Source organism: Grampus griseus, assembly GCF_964374135.1.
Source record: "Grampus griseus genome assembly, chromosome: 7".
Lineage (NCBI taxonomy): Eukaryota > Metazoa > Chordata > Mammalia > Artiodactyla > Delphinidae > Grampus > Grampus griseus.
In genome coordinates this window covers 2962998-2985457 of record NC_139001.1, presented here as the reverse complement: position 1 = coordinate 2985457, position 22460 = coordinate 2962998, and the positions used below count along the sequence as shown (strand labels likewise).

At 51.4% G+C, this 22460-nt stretch overlaps 2 protein-coding genes across 2 annotated transcripts in view; both read left to right on the top strand.

Annotated features, from left to right (window-relative positions):
* RAMP1 (receptor activity modifying protein 1) overlaps positions 1 to 19502 on the top strand; it is an 81149-nt gene extending 61647 nt beyond the window's left edge. Inside the window, exons 4-6 of the mRNA XM_082657909.1 lie at positions 10373 to 10420; positions 12756 to 12801; positions 19220 to 19502. Coding sequence (XP_082514035.1) covers positions 10373 to 10420; positions 12756 to 12801; positions 19220 to 19347 — 222 coding nt within the window. The 3' untranslated portion in view covers positions 19348 to 19502. The remainder of the gene's footprint in view (positions 1 to 10372; positions 10421 to 12755; positions 12802 to 19219) is intronic.
* Positions 19503 to 20469: 967 nt separating this feature from the next.
* Positions 20470 to 22460, top strand: part of UBE2F (ubiquitin conjugating enzyme E2 F (putative)) — a 51158-nt gene continuing 49167 nt past the window's right edge. Inside the window, exon 1 of the mRNA XM_082658945.1 lies at positions 20470 to 20591. The gene's annotated coding sequence lies outside the window, so the exon portion shown is untranslated. The remainder of the gene's footprint in view (positions 20592 to 22460) is intronic.

Genomic DNA, 22460 nt, shown 5'->3' with positions numbered 1-22460 from the left:
AGCCCATTGTTTGCAAGTAGCAAGCAGATCTCTCTCTAGGATGGAGAGAATTAGCTCTGGCGCCACCGCTTTCTATGCTTTGAGAAAACCACTACCATCAGCCTTTGGTTACAAACCCTCAACGCTGCTCCCGAAATTCTTCTCGGGGGCAGCCTGGCCACAGGAGCCGCACAGGTTCTGGAGTGGGGTGGACTTGGGGTTGGCTGAGCCGGAGCTGTGGCTGAGGTTTTTGTCTCCCCTTCCTCAGGCGAGAGTAGATGACTTTGTGTGTGAATTGAGATCACCTTGACCTTGAACTGTGGCTTGTTCTGGAGGATCTTGAGTGTTTTGCCAGGGAGGGGCGACACAGTAAACACACATCCACCCATACAACGGACAACTATGTAGCCACTAAAAAGAACAGGGCAGATGCGTGAATACTGATAAGTGAAAAGAGTATAACAATATGATCCCATTTGTGCACTGAAGATGTCTAGAAGGGCAAACTGGAAACCGAACAGTGGTTGCCTTTGGGGGACAGTTACTGGGGACTGGATTAGGAAGGGAACTCGTGTACCCTCTTAAACTGTTAGAATATTATATGTTCATGTATTACATAATATTTCATGTGTAACATTATAACTTTTAAAATCTAACCAAACCAAACGGGGTCCAAAAGTTACAAATGATACCAGCAACCCTTTTCACGCCAGTTAATGGTACAAGAATGCTCCAAGCAAGCATCCTTTCAACAAGCCAGGTTCCAGCCTGCCTCCCCCTCTTCCAGGTTCCTGGGCCCAGTTCTGAGTCCCAGGGTGGCCCATAGGGACTTTAGCTACCATAATTCCATCGGCACTCCCATGTCACCCCAAATGAACACATAATTTAACACAAAATAGCATGTTCACCACCTGAAGACAAATTTCTTCCCTATGTCTTTCACCTGTTTTCCAATCCCAGTTGAACTGTATCCCCGAGACCCTCTGCATCAGCTACCTACTGCTGTGTAACAAAGCACCATGACTCACAGTGCGAACAACAGATGTTTCTTATCTGGTCATAGGCCAGGCATGGCCTCACTGGGTCCTCTGAGACTGCAGCATCTCACAGGCCTATAGTACAGGTGTTGGCCGGGCTGCATTCTCATCTGGAGGCCTAACTGGGGAAGGACCTGCTTCCAAGCACGTTCAGGTTGTTGGCAGAATTCATCTTCTTTTGGCTGAGTGACTGAGGGTGCTGCATTTTGCTGGCTGTCGACTGGAGGTCCCCCGCCCCCGTCAGGTCCTTGCTAGGTTCCTTGCTAAGTGAACTTCCAGAACGTGTCTCCTTACTTTATCAAGCCAGCAAGGAGACTCTCTAGTGCGTGCTAGTAAGACAGTCTTACACAGCTACATCGTAACATAGTCATGGGGGTGACACACCATCACCTTCCCCATATTCTACGGGTTATAAGCAAGCCACCAGTTCCACCCACCCTCAAGGGGAGGGGATCATGCATTACAAGGCATGAACTTGGGGCCACCCTAGGGTCTGTCTGCCACACTCCCCACGAGGAGATTTTGGAGCTGCCTCTGGGAGGGCCCTTGGGGAAGAGTTCTGGGGTGCCACACGGCCAGGGTCAGGGGAGCCCTGCAGTGTTTGTTCCCTGGCAGGCTCTCAGGTTCACAGCGGCTTGCCGAGAAAGGCATTTAGCATAGTAAGATCAAAAGGCTGCATCCTAGCCAGAACTTTTGCCAGGTAAGATTATGCGTGATGTTAATGGTGGCCCTGAGTTGTGCAGTGCACGCCTGCGCAACTTTCCCTGGCAGCCCGGAATCACACCTGAGGACGAGAGGCTTTTTCAGAGCCTTACCTCCCTGAGGAGTAATATCTGGTCCGACTCCAGTTCCACCCATGGACCATATGTCTGTGCAGCTGAGTTTACTTTACACTCCACCCTCTTTCCTAGCTAGTCCTTGACTTTTCTATTCCTCAAACACATCCAGAAAGCTTGAAATATTTTCCCGGGAATTTTTGACTGTTTTTACAGTCAAGGCATCCAAAACTCACAGCTTCTGAGTGTTTATTTTCTCCCACTGCTGGGTGGGTCTCTAGAAATGGAGCATCAAAGTGAGTTGGAGTCTCCAATGAAAATCCTGATCCTTCCAGAGAAATGACTGTTACAGCTGTCACATGGGTAGGGACAGCCCACTGCCACAATACGTTTCAGTTGCAATGTCACAATTACATGCTATGACATTGATATTATGATATAAAACCTCAGGTTGTTAAATTATTCCCAGACGTTTGGCACAGCCCAAGACTGCTTTTCAATTAACAGTAAACATACAAGGTGCAGAGTTTCAGGACAGCAGTCCTTTTTCTTGTGTCGTCCTTAATTCTTATAATTCACGACAATGCCACCCATTTATTGAGCACTTACCATGTTTTACATATTTCTCCCAATGGTCTTCTAAGACAGGCACAATTATAAATACCAATTTACAGATGGAAAGATGAAAATCTGTGGCTTGAAGAGGCTTAGACCCTTGTCAAGGGAAGGCTGAGCTGGGACGGCAAGGTCTGTCTGGCACAGAGCCTGGTTCCACCTGCGGGACACCGATACCTATGCGTTATGAGCGCAAACCCCTCACCTGGACCTGTGTGGGCAGCGCCCCTGGGTTGCCCCCATCCTGCGGTGACTGGTTAATGCTGACATGCATCTCTGCAACCTGCGTGAGCGTCGGCCGCCGGAACTACACACAGCCCGCCACTAATGGGTGGAAAACCAGGCGGGACACCTTTAGTTTTCATGGATTAATAGCGCCTGCTCCGCACTCCCTGGTGCAATGATTTCTGCCAGCTTTAATTTTTTTTTTTTAACGTATGTGACGCCAAATGATAACAGGCTCAGTAAAAAAGCGACCCCCCCCCAAAAAAAGCGACCCAAACCTGGCCCTCAGTTTCCCAAGCAAAATTTCCATTTTGACTTTGCCCACCTGGAGTCCTGTTCTTCCATAGCTTTTTTTTTTTTTGGCTACGCCATACGGCATCTTAGTTCTCCAACCAGGGATCAAACCTGTGCGCCCTGCACTGGAAGCGCAGAGTCTTAACCACTGGACCGCCAAGGAAGTCCCCTTCCGTGGCTTTTGTGTGTTCACCTTTGACCCGGGACAGGGGAGCTGCTGGCCAAGGGCACTGCCCCCACTGTGTCCCTCCCCCGCAGGTTTCCTCCCCTCAGGCTTGGTCACTGTGCCCCCTCCCGGGTCTGCAGGCCCACCCAACCCTAGGCCTCCACCCACTCTTGCCTCTACTTCTGAGGAAGAACGTGGGGGACTCCCCTAGAGAACTTGGGAGTGGCAAAGATCAAGAACCTCCCTGTTTTCAGGGCACCTGGCAGAGGCCGGGCAGGGGGGCTATTGGGAAGCCCGGCCCCTGCCGCTGGGGTTCATTTCAGGAAGGTGAAGGGCCAGGAGACTCAATTCCTTGGGCCCCAGCCTTAGAGAAGAAATGAATTTTGTGCTCAAAAATGTCTGTCTCAGCACATGTCTAGTCCTACAAACCCGTGACCCCAAGAAGGGCCCTTTGTGCCTCCCAGGGCTACAGAGGAGGGACCAGCCCTCTCCCGGGTCTCTTGAATTCTGCAGCCCTGCTCCTCCCCACTTTCCCCCCTCACTCTCAGCAGATAGCCTGGCTTCCTACGTGACTGACGCACAGCAGGGGCCGTCCCCCCGCACCCTGCCTTCCCTGTCACTGTGGCCTTCTGCTTAAAGCCCCACCCTCTCCTGTCAAGGACATCCCATAAGCCATGATCCTCTACCTCTCTCTGGCACCCTCAGTGTTTCCCTCTTTAATGGGATGATTCCTACTGATAGCCTACAAATAAACTACAAAACCTCCCCCCCTTAATGAACCCTCCTTGGACACGCCCACATCTCCCTCGGTTACCCCATTTCTCCACTATCCCTTATAGACAGAGGGGTCAGCTCAGTAGTGGGAATAATTAGCCTAATCTGAGCACTGCTCTGGTCCAGTCTAACAAGTCTTAAAAGCAAGACCCAGGAGAATCAAACGGTTTCCAAGCAACTTAACTGCATCCCAGAACAAAGCTCAAGGATATTTCTAGGAGTCGTCAAATCCACCACTTGACAACGTGAAATTCACAGTATCGGGCATCCAAGCAAATATTACCAGGTATGCAAAGAAACAGGAAAATATGACCCATGATGCGGACAAAACCAATCAATTGAAACTGATGGAGAGTTGACGCAGGTGTTAGAATTAGTAGATGGGAATCTGTAGACAGTTATCCTAATTGATGCCAGTAATCAATTTATCGCCTCTCAGCTCCAAATTCACCCTTCAGTGCCTGCCCTGCAGTGATGGAGTAATTCCTTTAAGCCTTTCCCCTCACAGTGAGCAGTGTTAAGCTCCCCAGCAGAGGGCGCTGTAGGGACACATCAAGAAGAAAGGTTCACCTGCCTGCAGCTGCTGTATGACGGGTCCGTGGGCTGGTGTTCTGTCCCCAGCATGTACCGAGGACACATGGACCCTTAAGAGCCTTGCAGCCTGATCTGGAGACAACTTTCCTATGGTCCCCCTGATACACCACGAGGTCCAGGTCTCCTGCCACACCAGTGCCCCGATCCCTTCTGCTCACCCACACACCTGGCCCATGACTATGTCTTACCTGCATCCCCTTGCACCCAGAGGATTAACACTAGCCCCCACTCCCTCTGTATGCCTGCCTGGGCATTGGTAGCTGATGGCCTGTTCTCAGCCGGAGCTCTGGAGGATAGCTTCCCGCTAGCCCCGTGACTGCAGACCAATTCTGACCAGGATAAACCAGCAAACCTCTCTGGTATCCAGTGGGCTGTGCCTACAGCTTCTCCAACCAGGTCCAAACCCCAGTAGCAATGCCCATGCCAAGCACCCAGACATTGGTTTCTTTTTTTTTTTTTTGGCTGCGTTGGGCCTTCTCTAGTTGCGGCGAGTGGGGGCTACTCTTCTTGCAGTGCGCGGGCTTATTGTGATGGCTTCTCTCGTCACGGGGGACAGGCTCTAGGCGCACGGGCTTCAGTAGTTGTGGCGCATGGGCTCAGTAGTTGTGGCTCGCGGGCTATAGAGAGCAGGCTCAGTAGTTGTGGCTCATGGGCTCTAGGGCGCGGGCTCAGTAGTTGTGGTGCATGGGCTTCGTTGCTCCGCGGCGTGTGGGATCTTCCCGGACCAGGTCTCGAACCCGTGTCCCCTGCATCGGCAGGCGGACTCTCAACCACTGCGCCACCAGGGAAGCCCCATCTCTTTTTTTAAAAAAAAAAAAAAAAAAGCTTATCTGTTCATAGCCGGCTGTAGTAAGAGGGTCAGCCACCATCACTTGTGTTTGACAGAGACTCAAAGACAGGCAGAGGAGCGGGAGAGCTTTCCAGTGGGAGACAGGGAAGGCTCCAGGGTGCCTGATGGGGCCATGGGCCTGGGGTGGCCCGTGTGATTAGTATTTTTGGCTTTCTCTGGTTGGTCCTAAGCTGGACGTGAGGACAAAAACTAGGGAAGCTGTCAGTTATTAATCCAGTCCTGGCCATTTGGGGCTGATTGTTACAGAAGTACTTGTTTAGCTTCCTGGATTGTTACTAGAAACAACAATCCCATTCCCCGCAAGTCTGACTTACAGCGAGCCGGCTTCCTGCTCTGTGTACCGTCGAGAAGGGGTTAATGACCTGGGCCGCTGCTGCAGGCTGTGAGCCAGAGTTCTATTTTTATACAGGGGCTGGCCATTGTCTGCTTATATTTCAGTCTCTCTTGTTTTCCGGCTACTGCTGGGCTGGGGAGCCGGGGATGGGACCAGCGTAAGTGGACACCCACATGTTCTAACTGTTCTTGCTGAGATTCACCTGCTCCTTTTTTTTTTTTTTTTTTTTTTTAGATGTTGGGGGTAGGAGTTTATTAATTTATTTATGTATTTTTGCTGTGTTGGGTCTTCGTTTCTGTGTGAGGCCTTTCTCTAGTTGTGGCAAGCGGGGGCCACTCTTCATCGCGGTGCACGGGCCTCTCACTATCGCGGCTTCTCTTGTTGCGGAGCACAAGCTCCAGACGTACAGGCTCAGTAGTTGTGGCTCACGGGCTTAGTTGCTCCGCGGCATGTGGGATCCTCCCGGACCAGGACTCGAACCCGAGTCCCCTGCATCGGCAGGCAGACTCTCAACCACTGCGCCACCAGGGAAGCCCTACCTGCTCCTTTTGATGAGTGCTTCCTGACTTGTTGCTGGTCTTTGGTTAATTTCCAGATTCCAAAAAGTGGGCTCTGACTCTTTGGGCCAATTTTTTATTGCTCTTTAGAAGCGGCAGAATTTCAGGGTTCCTTACTCCATTTTTACTCATGTCACTTGCCATATTCATTTTTAAAAAGCACAGAGAGGGCTTCCCCGGTGGCTCAGTGGTTAAGAATCCGCCTGCCACGCAGGGGACACGGGTTCGAGAAGATCCCACATGCCGTGGAGGAACTGAGCCCGCGTGCCACAATTACTGAAGCCCGCACGCCTAGAACCCATGCTCCGCAACAAGAGAAGCCACAGCAACGAGAAGCCCACGCACCGCAACATAGAGTAGCCCCTTCTCGCCGGAACTAGAGAAAGCCCGCACGCAGCAACAAGACTCAACACAGTCAAAAATAAAATAAATAAAATAAACTTAAAAGGCACAGAGAATGGTCATTTTATAAGTGGAGTGTTCTTTGGAGGTTATGTTCACATTAGCTGACTTTTGCTTTCCAACCTGATCTTGTCACGGTGGGTAACGAGGCCCCCTCTCTGATTCCTGTCTAGGCTGCCCAGGTCCTGTTAAGCATGTAAACTGCCCGCCCTCAACCTTTAGTCAAAAGTACGTGCCTACCTTATCTTTTTATCAACCCAGCATCAAGGTTTTTATCAACTATGATAAAATCCTAGCACAAGGTCTGGTGCATGCTATCTAATTAATAAGTTGGGTGGCTAGATAAGCCCCCTCTTGGCTGACATATATTTCCTGGGACTCGGCACCCACCAGCCCTGTGGCTGGCCACGGGAGCAGATAGACATTGCTGGGCTTCCCACCGGGCAGAGGGAGCCTGATGAGGAGGGAGCGGGTGGTGGAGAGAGGCAGGACCGAGCCAGCCCCCTAGAAGCTTCCATTCCTGAAGGCCTCCTAGTATCCTGAGGCTTGCTGGCTGATCCGTCCCCAGTTTAGAGATGCCAAGTTTGGAAGCAAGTTAGAGTGGGTTTCTGGGTGTTGCTACCAAAGAATCTTGACTGAAGCAAGGTGGATTAACGGAAGGTAGAACCGAAGACCGGACAGTGCGGGCAGCACGCGGATCGTCTGCGTGGCCCAGAGGGGAGCCGTGTCGGTGTTTGCGTGCACTGTGGGCCTCCATGGACATATGCCCTGACCCCCGAGCCCCCAGAAACTCCCCCCTCCCCTCTCCCCCTGCTAATGTTACAGAGTAACTGAGCAGCACAGACCATGTCTGCAAGGCAGCTGTGCGTTAGGGTGGGGCGGGGCTGGGGGTAGCACTTGGGGGTGGGTGGCCCCACTGCCCCGGGGTCTGGGGTCTGGGGGAGCAGTGGGAATGCTCATGAGCATGTTTAACACGAGTGAGGTGCTCTGCGCGTGCGTATAGGAAAGACCTTCAGGACTGCTGTTAGCTGGGAAGAGGGGCAAAGCGAGCTGCCGCGCTCAGGTAGAGTGTGACCCGGCTGTGTAAGAGATGCTTCTAGAGGCAGCTATGGAGACGAGGCTGTGTGTGCTCTTCTTGCTGCAACAAACGACTCCGATGAAAGTAAATATTATTTAGAATGAGAAAGTAAATTGCAAATACCACAAACATGAAAAAACAGAAAAAGATATAACTCACATATTGTATTTACTTATAATTTTATTTTATATACTATAAAAAATTTTATATTATATATTAAGTAAAATAAATATATTATATTAAATAAATAAATTTTATATGTTACATATATATAAATATTATGTGATCATATTTTTGGGGTTTCATAATATTTTTAGTATTTATTAGTTATTTTCTCACTGTAAATGAATATTCACTTTCATCTCTAACATTGAATTCTTTAAGTATACTTTGTATACCAACTTTATATAACTGAGTATAATCTTTCTTAAAGGGCTCCAAACTGTACATTGAGCCATAGACCCCCAAAACCTGATCTGCCCTGGAGTACTGTTTTTTGGGCCACGTGGCTTGCAGGATCTTAGTTCCCTGACCAGGGCACCAGGGGTGCCCTGGCAGTGAAAGCACCAAGTGCTAACCACTGGACTGCCAGGGAATTCCCAAGCCCTGGAGTATTTTTATAAAGAAAAATTTAATTGTTTTCTTAAGTCAAAATCAGGATGTGATTCAATTAAAATCCAATACAAATTCAGAAAGAATTAGAAAAACTGATTTTAAAATTCATATGGAAGAGTAAAGATTTTAGAACTGCTAAGGCATTTCTGGTGGGGTGCGGGGGAAGGATGATGAATTTGTGAAGGGAATTCGTGCTACCTGAGATTAAGATCTACCATTATAAAACTAATAATGAGAAGAGGGTAGTATTGGTAGGAAGATAAATAGCTCAGTGGAACAGAATAGTGAGTCCAGAAACAGGCCCAAACACATTTGGGAACTTGACATATGATTGACATGACATTACGCTTCGGTGGGGAAAGAGCTGACAGCTCGGTGACATACCGTTGGAACAACTGGTTTTCTGTACAGAAAAAAATGCAATTGGATTCCTATTTACCCATAGCCCAACATAAACGCCAGTTGAATTAAAAGGTTATACACTCAAATATTAACAACTGTAAAACTATTAGAAAAATATATAGGAGAATGTATTTTATAACCTCTGGGAAGAGGAGTTCTTAGTGAAAAAGCACAACTCATAAAAGAAAAGACTGGGGACTCCCTGGCAGTCCGGTGGTTAAGACTCTGAGCTTCCAATGCAGGGAGCCTGGGGTTTGATCCCTGGTCTGGGAACCAAGATCCCACGTACCCTGAGGTGCAGCCAAAATTTTTTTTTAAAAAATAAAAGATTGATGAATTTGACATCAACATTGAAAACTTCCATATGACAAAAGAAACCATAAACAAAGCACATACAGGCCACTGACCAGGAGAAGATTTTGTGTATTCAACGCAGGATTTGTTCCAGAATGTATAAAGAACTTCTACAAATCAGTAAGAAAAAGACAACTTAACAGAAAAAGTGGGCAAAGGATATGAAGAGGCCATTCCCTGAATGGCCAATAGACACGAGAAAAGATGCAGAAACTCACCATTCAGGGAAATGCAAATTAAAACCACAGTGAGAGACCATTTCATACCCATCACATGGCAAAAATCACCAAGTCTGTCACTGCCAGGAAGTTATGGGGAAATGCAAGCTCTTATATACTGCTTGTTGGCATGTTAAGTTATGACCACCTGGAAGACCAATTTGGCAATTTTAGCAAGGTTAAAAATGTGTGTCCTCCACCAGTGGCAATTTCACTTCTGGAGGCAGGCCTTGGAGAAGCCCTTTCCCTGTGCCCCAGGTTGCTGTGCCGGTGTTCACTGCAGCGCTGTTGTAATACCAGGTAAGTGGAAGCAACCTAAACGTCCAGGAGACGGGAGGAACAATTGTGAAATATTCTTACGAAGTAATAACACAAGCATAGATTAAAATGAATACAATGGATCTCTATATATGGATACGAATAGACTTCAAAAACATACTATTAAGCTTAAAAACCAAGTTGTGGAATAAGTACGTGTGTGTGAATAAATGTATAAACACCTCAGAGTAGAATTGCTTGGTTGTACGGTGAGCATTTGCTCACCACCTATTTTCCAAAGCCGATGTGCCAGTTCTCACTCCCATCTGTGGGGCATGAGAGTTGCAGCTGCCCCACGTCCTTGGTATTGCTTGGTATTCCCAGCCTTTTCGTTTTAGGCATTCTCATGGGTGTGAAGGGATGTTACACTGAGGTTTCTATTTGCCTTTCCTGATGACTAGTGAGGAGGCATGTGTCACGTGCTCCTTGCCATTTGAGTAATCTTGTCTGCATGGCACCTGTCCAAGTCTCTGGCTGGTTTTTCTTTGGGAATTTCTCCCTGTTCTTGTTTATCTGCAGAATCTTTATAGATTCTGGACTTGAAGCCTTTGTGGAGTACACATATTGCAAATATATTCTTTCCCTCTATGGCTTGTTGTTTTGTTTTGTTTTTTTACTATCCTAATGGTATCATTTGATGAAGAGAAAGTCTCAATTTTAATGTAGTCCGAGGTATTCTTTTTGTTCTTTATGGTTAGTGCTTTTTGGGTTCTGTTTAAGGAATCTTTGCCTTCTCCGAGTATTCTATGAGTTCTTCTAAAGCATTATTACCATTCACATTTAGATCTACAATCCACCTGTAACGGAAACCCTTTGCGATCTCTCCTGTGAGGTGAGCAATTGTGGCGGGAGGGCTGGGATCGGGGTCCTAAAGTCCATCCTGGGAGGGGTAGCCGCCCTCCCCCGTGCAGGGAAGCTCTTCCCAAAGGTGTATAAAGCGTCCCCCCTCACGGATTTTCCTCTGCTCTGCTTTTCCACGGCTCTTCTAGATGCCCCCTGGAGGCTGGTCCTGCCCCGCAGCCAGCTCCTGCAGCTTCCTCCGAGGCCAGGACAGCTGGCGCGGGAACGCAGTTCGCAGCCCTGGGCTGGGCTGTCGGCCCTGCGGGCCCCGCCCTGCCCGCGACCGTCTCAGGCCCACCCTTGGAGCCACGCTCGGCGGCCCACCGCCCGAGTGCGGTTCCCACCCAGCCCCAGGCGGCCCGGGCTAAGGGATCTGGCAAAACTGCGGCGCTGGGCCACCTCCTGCGTGGACCCGGGGAGAGGCCACTGCGCTCACCATCCGGAGGGCGCCCGAGAAGGGGGCCCCCGGGGGGTGGTGTCAGCGGCCGGGCGGTGCCCCCAGCCGCGACCCGAGCGACCGCACGCTCCGGACCCCCGCGCCCCTGTAACCCCGCGTCCCGTGTCCCCTAGTCCAGGATAACCGCATGCTCCAGGTCCGCGCACCCATGGTCCGGGGGAGCATGGCATCTGCGGGGTGGTCACCCGGCCTTCCGGGTCGCACTGAGCCGGAGGCTCCCAAGGGGCTGGACCCCAGCAGCCCGGCCGAGTCTAAGGCCTGAGCCGAGAAGGCATCCAGAGCGGCCGCGAGTGCCCCGCTGGTGTAGACGCGGTGGCCCAGGATGCCCGAGGTACCTCCGTGTTCCCCACGGGCTACCCTGGGAGGCAGGCAGGCACCTCGCCCACTATCGCCCTGGTGGAAGGACACCCCTCGTGGCCTGGCCCTGGCGGCGCCTCCACGTGGCCTCAGAGAGGCAACCGGGTTCGGGTGGAGCTGGGGGTGGGCAGCTTCCCCTCCCACCCCCCACCCCCCACCTCCCCCCACCCCCCACCTCCCCCCACCCCCCCCACCCCCCAGCAGAGGTGGAGAAGCTGTGGGCCTAGCCCTGCCCAGCGGCCTGCCTCCCCTCCCCTCCCCCTCCCTCCCTCCCCCTCCCTCCCCTCCCCTCCCCCTCCCTCCCCTCCCCCTCCCTCCCCTCCCCTCCCCTCCCCTCCCCTCCCTCCCCTCCCCTCCCCCTCCCCCTCCCTCTCCCCTCGCCCTCCCTCCCCTCCCCCTCCCTCTCCCCTCCCCTCCCCCTCCCTCCCCTCCCCTCCCCTCCCCTCCCCTCCCCTCCCTCCCCTCCCCTCCCCCTCCCCCTCCCTCTCCCCTCGCCCTCCCTCCCCTCCCCCTCCCTCTCCCCTCCCCTCCCCCTCCCCTCCATCTCCCCTCCCCCTCCCCTCCATCTCCCCTCCCCTCCCCCTCCCCTCCCCCTCCTCCAAGAGATGCCAAGTGACAGGAGATGGGGAGAGGCTATCTCACTCGGGACTGCCTGGTCTCAGACCCTTACCTTCCCAGACCACTTACAGAGGTCTCTGAGATGCTCTCTGAGCCCCAGGGCTGTTCTGCCCCCAGCTCCCCACGTCATGCGGGCCCAGGGGCCTCCAATTGGGCAGTGCCCCCACCATCCACGGCCGGGCTGCCTATGTGGCTTTGGAACCTGGAAGCTGAGCAGCTCCCACCCCTCTCAGCACTTGATGGGCAATGTTTTGAACAAGGTCCTAGACTCTCCCTCCCTCCCCACCGCATACAAATCCCAACAGCACAGGGTTCTAAGAAGTGAAAAGCCAGGTTTCCACCTCCACCCCATCCCATAGCCCAGAGCAACTATCAGCAGTCGGTGTATAAGTGTTACAAGTGGAATTGTGTCCCCTCCAAATTTATGTTGGAGCCCTAACCCCTGGACCCTCACAATGTTACCTTATTGAGAGATTGGGCCTTTACAGATTTAATTAAAATAAAATGAGGTCATTGGGGCGGGGCCCAATCCAATATGACTGGTGTCCTTGTAAGAAGGGGACATTTGTGCACAGGCACGCACAGAGGGAAGAAGATGTGAGGACAAAGGGAGAAGACACAAGCCAAGGAGAGAGCCCTGAACAGATCCCCTCTCGCGACATCGCCGACACCTTAGTCTCGGGCTTCCAGGCTCCAGAGCTGAGAGACAATGAATTTCTGTTGTTTAAGCCACTCCGCTTATAGTACTTTGTTTCATCAGCTCTAGCAAACTAATACAATATGCTTCTAAATATTTTCTAATAGTTTGTAAACTTATCTCTAAACAGACTATTTTTACACAACGTCATTATACTATTCATGCAATTATGCCACTAATTTTTCCATTTTATGATAGACGGTGGACACATTTCCATGCCAGGAGGTGCCCGTCTGCTGCTTCTGTGAGTAGCTACCTAACCTCACCCCCTGAAGCGCCTGATTTCCTCAAGGACCTGTGGGTAGAGTCTTAGGTGGCTTCCAGGCTGACGCTGCTGAGAACAGTACAGCAGTGATGGGGTGATAGTAACCTGTTCTCTACCTGACATCCCATGCGGGCTCTGACCAGGCTCAGGTCCCACTCTTCCCCGCTAGCTGGTTCTCAGTGGTTCCTTCATGTGATGTGGGCTTCTCCATGCAGACGATGTCTTCAAACTCCTCCCTGATCCAGACATGTACATTCTGAGAGATGTAAAGTTTGTAATTTTCTGACCCAGGTCATGCCTCTTTGCCATCAAGCTTATTTAAATATGTTACGTCTTTCTTTCCCCTCCCCTGCATTGTGAAAAGGGTTTCTTGATAACTTCTAATCGGCTGATGTTGGTACATAAAATTTACCTATTGATTTTTTTTTTAATTCGAGTCACTTTGTTCAGTTTTAGTTTTTTACTTTTCAGTTGCCTCTTGGATATTCTAGGGAGCCAATCACATTGTCTCATTATGTAACGGTCACCTTGCCTAGTCCTTTCTATTAACTATCTTCTGGTTCTGGCACGTGCCTTATAGCGGTAGCCAGATTAGGTAATAACGATGGTGAGGGTGGATATCTGAGTCTTTCTTCATCCTATTGACTGTGCCCTCTCCATCATCTCTCTTCATTGTAACCTGCCCCAGTGCTCCCTGGGTCTTTCTCCTGGCCTCTCAGATGGAGGTAGTGTCCCCTTCTTCCTGCAGCATGTGTTTGGGGACTGCCGTGAGGCAGACTGTATTTTCTTGCAGAAAACGTACGTTTAGAATTTCGTTGGACTTGCATGTACTGTACATATAGCATGTGGAGGGGCATTTCTCCTGCCACGTGGAGAGTCACCATTTATTTCAAAACAATTTTATCTGTCTTCTTGAAATTTAGAAAGGCTTTGGAAGCCTGGTTTGGATTGCCTGTTTTTTAAACAGTGTGTTCAAGGCAGCCGTATGCTGCCCCATATTTATTTCTCTAGTGGGTCGCAGCATTAAAATCACTTATTTGACGCAAGACCTGAGCTCCAAGGTAAGGGTCAGTCATGTTAAAAGAGACCTTTGTATCGTTATGAAGACAAAATAAAAGTTTGAAGAAAAATGAGGAAAATTCACTCAAAATGCTACCATTCTGACACAAAAATTATATTCATTTTTGTTAATTTACTTCTAGTCTCTGCCCATATATTTGTTTTCCAGAATTGCGGTCATTGAATTTATACAATTTGAATGTTGATTGTTTCATTTAATTTAATAAGTATGTTCATGCTTCTACATAATCTGCATAACAATCAAGTTTACTCACTGTGTAATATTCTTGTAAGTGAACGAATGGTGCTTTAGTTAACCTTCCCCTAACACTGAGCTCGGGGTTGCTTCCAGGTTCTGTAACAGTGGACATTCTTGTGCCACCGCTTTGTCTGCTTTTGGATTACTCCGTTAGGCCAATCCCTACAATAGGATTACTGGGTCAAAAGATCTGAAGGCTTTTAGGACTTTTATTGCCCTCTTAAAGGTTTGTGCTGGGTCACCTGATACCAGCAGAGCAAGCAGTAGCCCAGGTCCACTCTGAACGGCGGCTCCTCCTCTTCACAAACGGGAGCCACAGCATGGCCATCACCAGAGTTCCAGAGTCAGACGTCAGTCATGAGGGTTTAGAAAGGAGTTACTGGGATGTTGGTTCTTCACCCCAGTCTCCAGTGAGATGGAGCTGTGGCTGCAGGGGGAGGGACTCTCCCTGGAGGTGGGACTGCCTTGATGTGCCAGGTGACTGTCTTGGGTGACCCCAGTGTGGTCCCAGGGGTTGCAGCCCAAGATGCAGCCCAATGGATGTCATCTTGGGCTGTTACAGATGCTCAGAACACAGGATGGTTGCTCCCGATCCTGTTCCTACCTTCTTCCCTCGGGTGTTTACATAAACTCTCATGGATATACATTTTCAACCACAGGGTTCTTTTTTTTTTTAAAGGGAAAACAGGTTTTGTGGCATTCTTCCCATATGACTCACCGAAACAGACAATGCCAGATACTTAGAACAACAAAAACTATAGGTATTATACAAAATATAAAACCCAGGCAGCAGCACCTCACTGCAGGAGTGGTCTGAGCATCCTGAATCCCTATGAATGTGTCATGATGAGCCCTGGGCTGATGGTACCTGCCCAGTCCTCCAGGGAGTCTCCTTAATACCCAGATCCCAGGCTGCCCTTGAAGCCACCAACCACCATTCTTGGCACGATTCCTGGAGATACTGTGCATGAGCTTCCCATGGGTACCATAACCAACAGTGGTTTAAAACACGTGTTTATTCTCTAGCGGTCCTGAAACTCAGAAATGAAAAATCAGGGTGTCTACAGGTCCCTGTTCCTTCCAGAGGATTCAGGGGAGACATGTTCTTGCCTTTTTCAGCTTCTAGAGGCCACTTGTACTCCTTGGCTCAGGCCTCTTCCTCCAATCACCCCCACCTCTGCTTCCACTGTCACATCCTCTACTAGTGACTGATGTCCTGACTCTCTCCTGTAAGGACCTTGTGATTATGATGGGCCCACCTGGATAATCCCCATTTTAGTCCATTTAGGCTACTATAACAAAATACCACAAACTGGGTGGTTATAAACAACAGAAATTTACTTCTCATGGTTCTGGAGGCTGGAAGTCCAAGATCAAGGTGTCGGCAGATTTGGTAACAGGGGAGGTTCCACTTTCTGATTCATAGATGGCCACCTTCTCTCTGTGTCCCCACATGGCAGGAGGGACAAGGGAACTCTCTGACTTTTTTTTTTATAAAGTCACTAATCCCATTCATGAGGGCTCCACCCTCATGACCTAATCACCTCGCGAAGTCCTCACCTCCTAATATCATCACCTTGGGGGCTAGGATTTCAACATATGAATTTGGGGGGGACATAAACATTCCATGTGTAGCACTCCCCATCTCAAAATCCTTAACTTAATCATAACTGCAAAGTCCATTTTACCATGTAAAGTAACATCTTCACAGGTTCTAGTAATTAGTTCAAGGACACCTTCAGGGGGCTATTATTCAGCTTAGCATGTATGGTCACACACACACACACACACACACACACACACACACACACACACACACACACACACACACACACACACACACACCCTACTATTCATGTCCCCTACCAGAACTAAACAATAAAAACTTTTCATCAGCAGCATAAAAATACCTGAAAACATGAACAGACTTCAGTCAGTGACTAATACAAAAGAATATGCAACGCAAAACAGGAGAGAGTGTGACAAAGGCAGATGATTTTAATATATTTTCCTGAGAAAGTAAAAGCAAAATCCTCAGAGAAAGGCAGCTTCTCTCTTGTGTAATGTTCGCAGGGCTTTTCCACGTAGGGGCCTGATCTGACAGGGTGACCTGAAGGGGAAGAATCACAGAAGTGCAGTCTGCAGGAAGGGGCAGCAGGGACCACGGGGAGCAGATTGTACGATGTCTCCATGCCAGTTACAACGCACAGCCCTTGTTAAAACGTGCCCAGTGTGGCTTTAGGGTGAGTGAGAAAATCTCAGTCCTGTAATATTTAAAACACTGCTTTGATTCAGTCCCTTTTCAGGAAAGCTGTCACAGCCCATTTATTATTTTTTAAAGGAATAAAAGGAAACATGATGCTTTCCCTGGTTAGAGTCATACTACTTCGAATCCAATTGTCTGCTGCCTGGATGATAGCGGCTTCCACCATCATCATCGTCATCACCATCATTCAAGCCCCGATCTGACCCAACTATAAGGGGCTTGCCCCTCCCTCATGTTACAAAGGATCCCAGAACTGGTTGAACAAGGATGCTGATGCGTCTTGGTTGACAGCCTCTCCCGGTACCCCACAACCACTGCCAGCCACTGTTTGTCTGGTGTCGTCTTTGCTTCATCCTCTCCTCTCCAAATTAGACCCAGGGCACTGCCTTTCACCATAAAAGGCCCAATAAAGCTTCTCCTAACAGTAACGTACCATCTCTACTTTTAGCAACAGAAAGCACCAGGAGGACCTTGGGTTTTGTACATTCGTCTTCAGCCTCCCCAGCTGGACTCTAAGGCATAGCTATCCTCCCTCCCTCCTTCCCCCAACAGTCTCTAAACTCAAGTGGGACTGCGGAGTCGCTGATCTGCTGTGTGCAGAGCAAACCTTGAGTCCCAGTTGTATCCCTCATTCTATCATGATTTACCAGTACTAGTTCTCCAAGGAGCTCGTGGTTTTGGAGGGCAGGGTCTGTGCTGTATACATTCTGTCCCCTCCCAGCACTCAGCACTTGGTAGATGCTCATGATACAGTTCTTGACTTACTGACATATATTTCAGAAGAACCTGTAGGGACACGGGCCTGTGTGTCTCCAGGCTGCTCTTCAGTGCCCTGGGCCTTACTCCTTAGGAGAATAGGGCCTGGTTGGAGGGTAGGATGCACGCCGTGGAATAACCTGGAACAACACAGAACAGGTTGGAGCAGGTACCAGCTGAGGGTTGAGCTGGACCCTTCCATCCACGTCTACTCCACACCTAGTGTTGCCAGTGCAGTTTCCCAATCCACGCAAGGGGCTGCGTTTGGAACATCGCTGAGGTCTTGCCCTGGCAAAGGCTTCGAGTCCATAGGACGGTGTGGGGCAGAGCAGTCTTCCACTGAAACACGGAGCCAGGAACGTCTACCCCGGTCGGGTGCCACTGGTGTGGGAGAGCTCTGCTCTGTCCACAGCGTGTGCAGGAGGGAAGAGTGGAGGGAATGACTAAGGAAGGCTCGCCCCTTAGGGCTTCCCTAGGCTTTTCCTGCCTAGGAAGCCCTGCCCTAACCCAGCAGGCACCCAGGCCCTCGCACCAGACGATGTTAACCAGCTGGCAGGCTGCCCCAGGCTGAAGAGTGCCCAGAACCCTGGCTTGGTGGTAGCGTGTCACCCAGGTCAGTCCCAGACCAGGCTGGGACAGCTTCTGGGACAGCCTGTGAAGCTGTGTCCAGAGATAGGAATGGCTGAAAAGCTAGGGGCCATCTCCCCTTCCCTGTTCCAGCCAGAAGCCCTGGGCTGCGCTTCTCAGGGTAGGGGTGAAGGAGGTGGGAAGGACACCTAATGAGTTGTGTCCACCGGCTCGTCCCCTGGCACCAGTACTATCCTGGGAGGCTTATTGCCGTGTCCAAGCTCATGCTCTCACTGCACGACAGGCCAATAAATCAAGAGACAAGTTGTTGGGGAAAGGAATAGTGACTTTATTCAGAAAGCCAGCAAACTGAGAAGGTGATGGACCAGTGTCCCAAAGAATCATCTCACCCAAGCTAGAATTCAGGCTTCTTTTATACTCAAAGGGGAGGGGGTAAGGTCCTGGTTCTGGTCAGCCTCCCAAAGGGATGTGCTAATTTCTTCCTTTCTGCAGCCATTCACAGGTGGGCCCGGTCAGGATGTTTCCTGTGAGCTAAACATAGGCATTGTAGCTTAATGCTCATTACCTGGGAGGCAGGGTCCCCAGCGATGGACCATTATGTATAATTTAAGCTTCTAGGCAACATCCCTTTTGTGATTAACTTGTAATAAAATACAAAGGTTCTTCCCTATTAGAGGCTCACAATTGGTCCTCTACCCCTTCCTCTTATATGTTCGGGTGCGCATGCACATACACACACACACACACACACACACACACACACAAACACACACAGGGTGGGCACATGATCTGAGCCCAGCCATCCTCTCCCGGAAAATGTGAAATTGGGAGGGAAGGGACAGCCCCCTCTGTGGCCTGGATTGTAAAGATGTATGAGGCCAGGCCTCAGCTCCACTGAGGCATCTGGGAGGACAAGGCCACCCCCAGAGGCCAGGACTCAGACGGAGCCACCGAGAGCTGGAGGCCGGGCTCCCAGTTGTCTCCTCATATCCTATGAGCATACCTTGTCTTCTAAATGTTTTGTGCTTAAGCTAGTGAAAGTTCGGTTCTGAAGGAGCCGCAGATGAACACAAATTGCTTCTCCAGGAAGCAAGGGGGCCAGCTTTGCCCCTCTCCTGCCACCTATTGGACATGGCGCATTGGTTGAGGGCAAATCCCAGCTCTGCCTTATCAGGCAGACTCCTTAACGTCTGTGCCTCGGTTTCCTCATCTGTAAAATGGGGATAATAAAACACCTGTTTCATGAAGTTGTTGTGAGGATTACATGAGTCAATAACCTAGTAAACCCTAAATAAGGTTCAGGTGAAGGCACGAGGCAGCCTCATGAAATGAAGCTTCATTTATCCACAGTGGTGAGATTTGGGCCACCGCGGGCCCATGTGCGCTCAGGCTGTCCTACAGACAGTGTTCCTTAGCAAGACAAATACTCAAGCCAATGCACTGTACCTTAATTTGCTGCCTTGCTTCAGGCCTTATCTTCTCTCGCCAGGACTGCTGCTACAAGCTCATGCAATACTTATCCGGCAGATGTGTTTTGACCACCTGTCGCCAGGATCGGGGAGGAGTGTTATGGGAAACACAGAAGAGGAGGACCTGAGGAGCTGAGCTCGGGAAACAGGCATTGACGGCGTCTTGAGCACCAGGAATGCGGAAGCACTGGGCTTCAGCAAAGTCACAGAGGGGCACCTGCCTCTCCCAGACCTTGGGCCCTCTCTGAGCAAGTGTTGTCTAAGCTTAGGCAAATTTAGGAGTTAGCCAGGTGAAGAAGGAGGAAACTGTTCCCAGACAGAAGGAATACCGTGAATTTTGTCCGTGACTGGTCTTCCTCACTCGGGTCAAGGAAACTTGATATTGTCACTCCACCGTTTAAAACCTATCAGTGGGGCTTCTGGAAATAAAATTCTAACTCCTTGGCTCTTTTGTCCCTGTCCACAAGGTGAACCTCCTCTCTCAGATGGCTCACTCCTCCAGGAGCCCTACCTGACCCTGCCAGAGCGCCTATTACCAACCACACCAGGACGCGAATGGACGTGAGAATAATTTGTATTCAACGAGCTAGAAATTAGAACAATTTGAAACAGATTTTTTAAAGTAAGTACTTTGCAAAAGTGTTAGAGCTAAAACAAGGCATGAAAACCGTAAGACAACAGGAAAGCGCCCACCCATTCCACTGCAGTCTCCCGGAGCACCCGGGGGGGTTGGTGGCTGCACGGCTCACCGCCCGGCCCCGCTCACTCCCGACACTGCGGGCTGTGGGGCGGCCGCTCCTCTGCATCCTGAGCACTGTGATGGGCACACAGCGGGCGCCCCATCCACCGAGGCAGTCAGTACCGGCCTAGCAGCCCCTGCAGGCCACGCTGCGCGGGGATCCTCTCAGCCGCAGGCCCAGACTTAGCACACGGCCAAACGAATGGAGGCAGGAACACCGCGCAGAGAACCCGGCCCTTCGGCGCGCAGGCTCGGAAACTGACTGGGCGACCTCGCCCCCGGTCGCCGCTGACCAATCAGCGCGGGCCGCTAGATCCGTGCCCGCCCCAGGCCGTGCCGTCAGCCAATGAGAGAGGCCCGAGAGGCCGGCCGCCGAGCCCAGCCCCGGCCGGCGCACTCTGCTGTTCGCCTGTCAGGCTCCAAATAAAGTTCTTCGGGGCTTTGAATTTTTTTTTTAAAGCGCCCTCTGCAGTCTCGGCCGCCGCGGGCGAGAGCGGCCGAGTCCCCGCCCCGCCACTTCCGGTCTCGCCGCCCGGAGCCGGTGCGGCTGTGAGGGGCTGCGTTTCGCCGCCGCCGGCCGGCCGGGCATGGTGTTGGGCGCCGGGCCCGCCTCGCCTGTCTCGGGGTGCCCAGGTGAGGAGCGCGCGGCCGTGCGGTGGGCGAGGGGCTGCCACGGGCTGGAGGGTGGCTCGGCTCCCGCGGCGCCGCTGCACCCGGCGGGCGGGCCGGAGGGCGGGCGGCGCCGGGGCCGCCACAGGCCGTGCGGGTCCTCACGGCCGGGCGTCGGGGGCTGGAGGGCGGGCGGACGCTGCGGGGCGTGGGCCGGGGGGCGCGGGGCTGGGTCCGGGGCGCTGGCCGCGGCCGGGCTCCAGGGGCAGTGCGCCCCGAGCCCGGACCTGTGCCGGGCGCACACACGGCCTCGCTCGCGCCCGCCGTCGCGGGGGAGCTGCTAGCCGCATTGTCCGGGAGGAAACGCAGCGCCGAGTGGGCCCAAGGTCACCGGCCCGACGTGGCCGGAGGCAACGGGGCTCGGACTTAGGCAGCCGGACTCCTGATCATCTGTGAATCGGGCTAGGCCAGGGGGACGCTGAGGGTGAGGGGGAGCCCGGCTGCCGCCTCGCCAACTTGCCTGCGGCTTCCCCACAACCGGGGGAGACCACGTCTGGTTTGGAGGGTCTTCCCGGGCCAGAGGAGCTGGGAGGACATCTTGGACCGATCCGTACGGCCAAGTTTGGTGTGTAATCTTGGGTGTGGCCCCACCCTCCCTGGGTCTCAGTTCCCTCATCCGTCCCACGAGGGGATCGGGTCCGCCCTTCTGCCTTCCCTCCAGCGCCGGAGTGGGGTCAGGATGGACTGGAGTGGCCGGAGAAGGCTTCTTGGAGGAGAGGTAGGAATCTGGGTGGTCATCTGTTATCCTAAAGAAGCAGCGGGTTTAGGTGGTGAAGGGAGCGAGGGCATTCCAGACCTGGATGTCAGGGTGAGCAGAAGCTTCCAGAAACGAGCGGCGTGTTGTTGAGGAACAGGGAGGAGGCCCACCTACCTTGTGCAGAGGATTCATGGCTGAGTAAGGGGATGAAGGTAGGGGAAGGGCACGGGTGGGGGAGATGTTCAGAGACAGAAATCATCACCAGGCTAGGTGGTGCAGGGCTGGACATACCTGCTGCTCAGGTAGTAGGCAGGGCAGTGCAGGAGGAGGCAGGTTTACTGCTCAGGTAAAAGGGTTGGGCTCCAAAAGTCATCAGTCAGCCAGCCATGGAGCCAGGTGGGAGGTTCCTTGGGCCCTGGCGTTCTAAAGGAGAAGGGTGGGGTGTGGGCTTTTTTGTGTCCTGATCTGGGCCTCTTTGGCTGGAGAAGTTGGTTGTCCCCTAGTGACCTGCAGTTCCACCTTTTACACTTAGATTGGGACTTGTCTAGGGCAGGAAGAATCGTAAATGAGGAGGTCCTCACCCCGTGAGCTGACTGGCCCCTGCACGGGTGACAGGGCCTGATTTTGCCACTATAAGCAGGAACACTGAGTCAGTACTGCTCGATGATGAGCCTAGTAAATACGGTACATCAGAATCTTCTCTGAACAGTCTGCAAGCAAGTCCCACCCAGAGGAAGAACTTAAATGGGCCAATTACAACTTGTGGAATTTAGAGACTGAGGGTGCTGTTACCGAAAATGCTGCCCTAGTCAAAGTGTAATTTGCAGTAAAGGGGAAGTTTAGTTTTAAATCAGGTCTTCAAGGGGTGAAGCATATTGAAGAAAGACGAGAGAATTCTGCAGCAAACTGCAGGTGTTCCGCTAACCTGACAGCTTGAATGATTATTTTCGTTCAGATCTCTTTGTACAGAGTTAAATTAGCAGCTATGTAGCAACCCCCGATTAGGCCTTTGCTTTATCCCTAAAGTGGTGTGTGAAAATGATACAGATGATGGAGAAATAGATGGTCATTATATACTTAGATTTCATAGAATGTTAGGAAACTAAGTTTTGTCTTCTACAGGAAACAGACGCCAG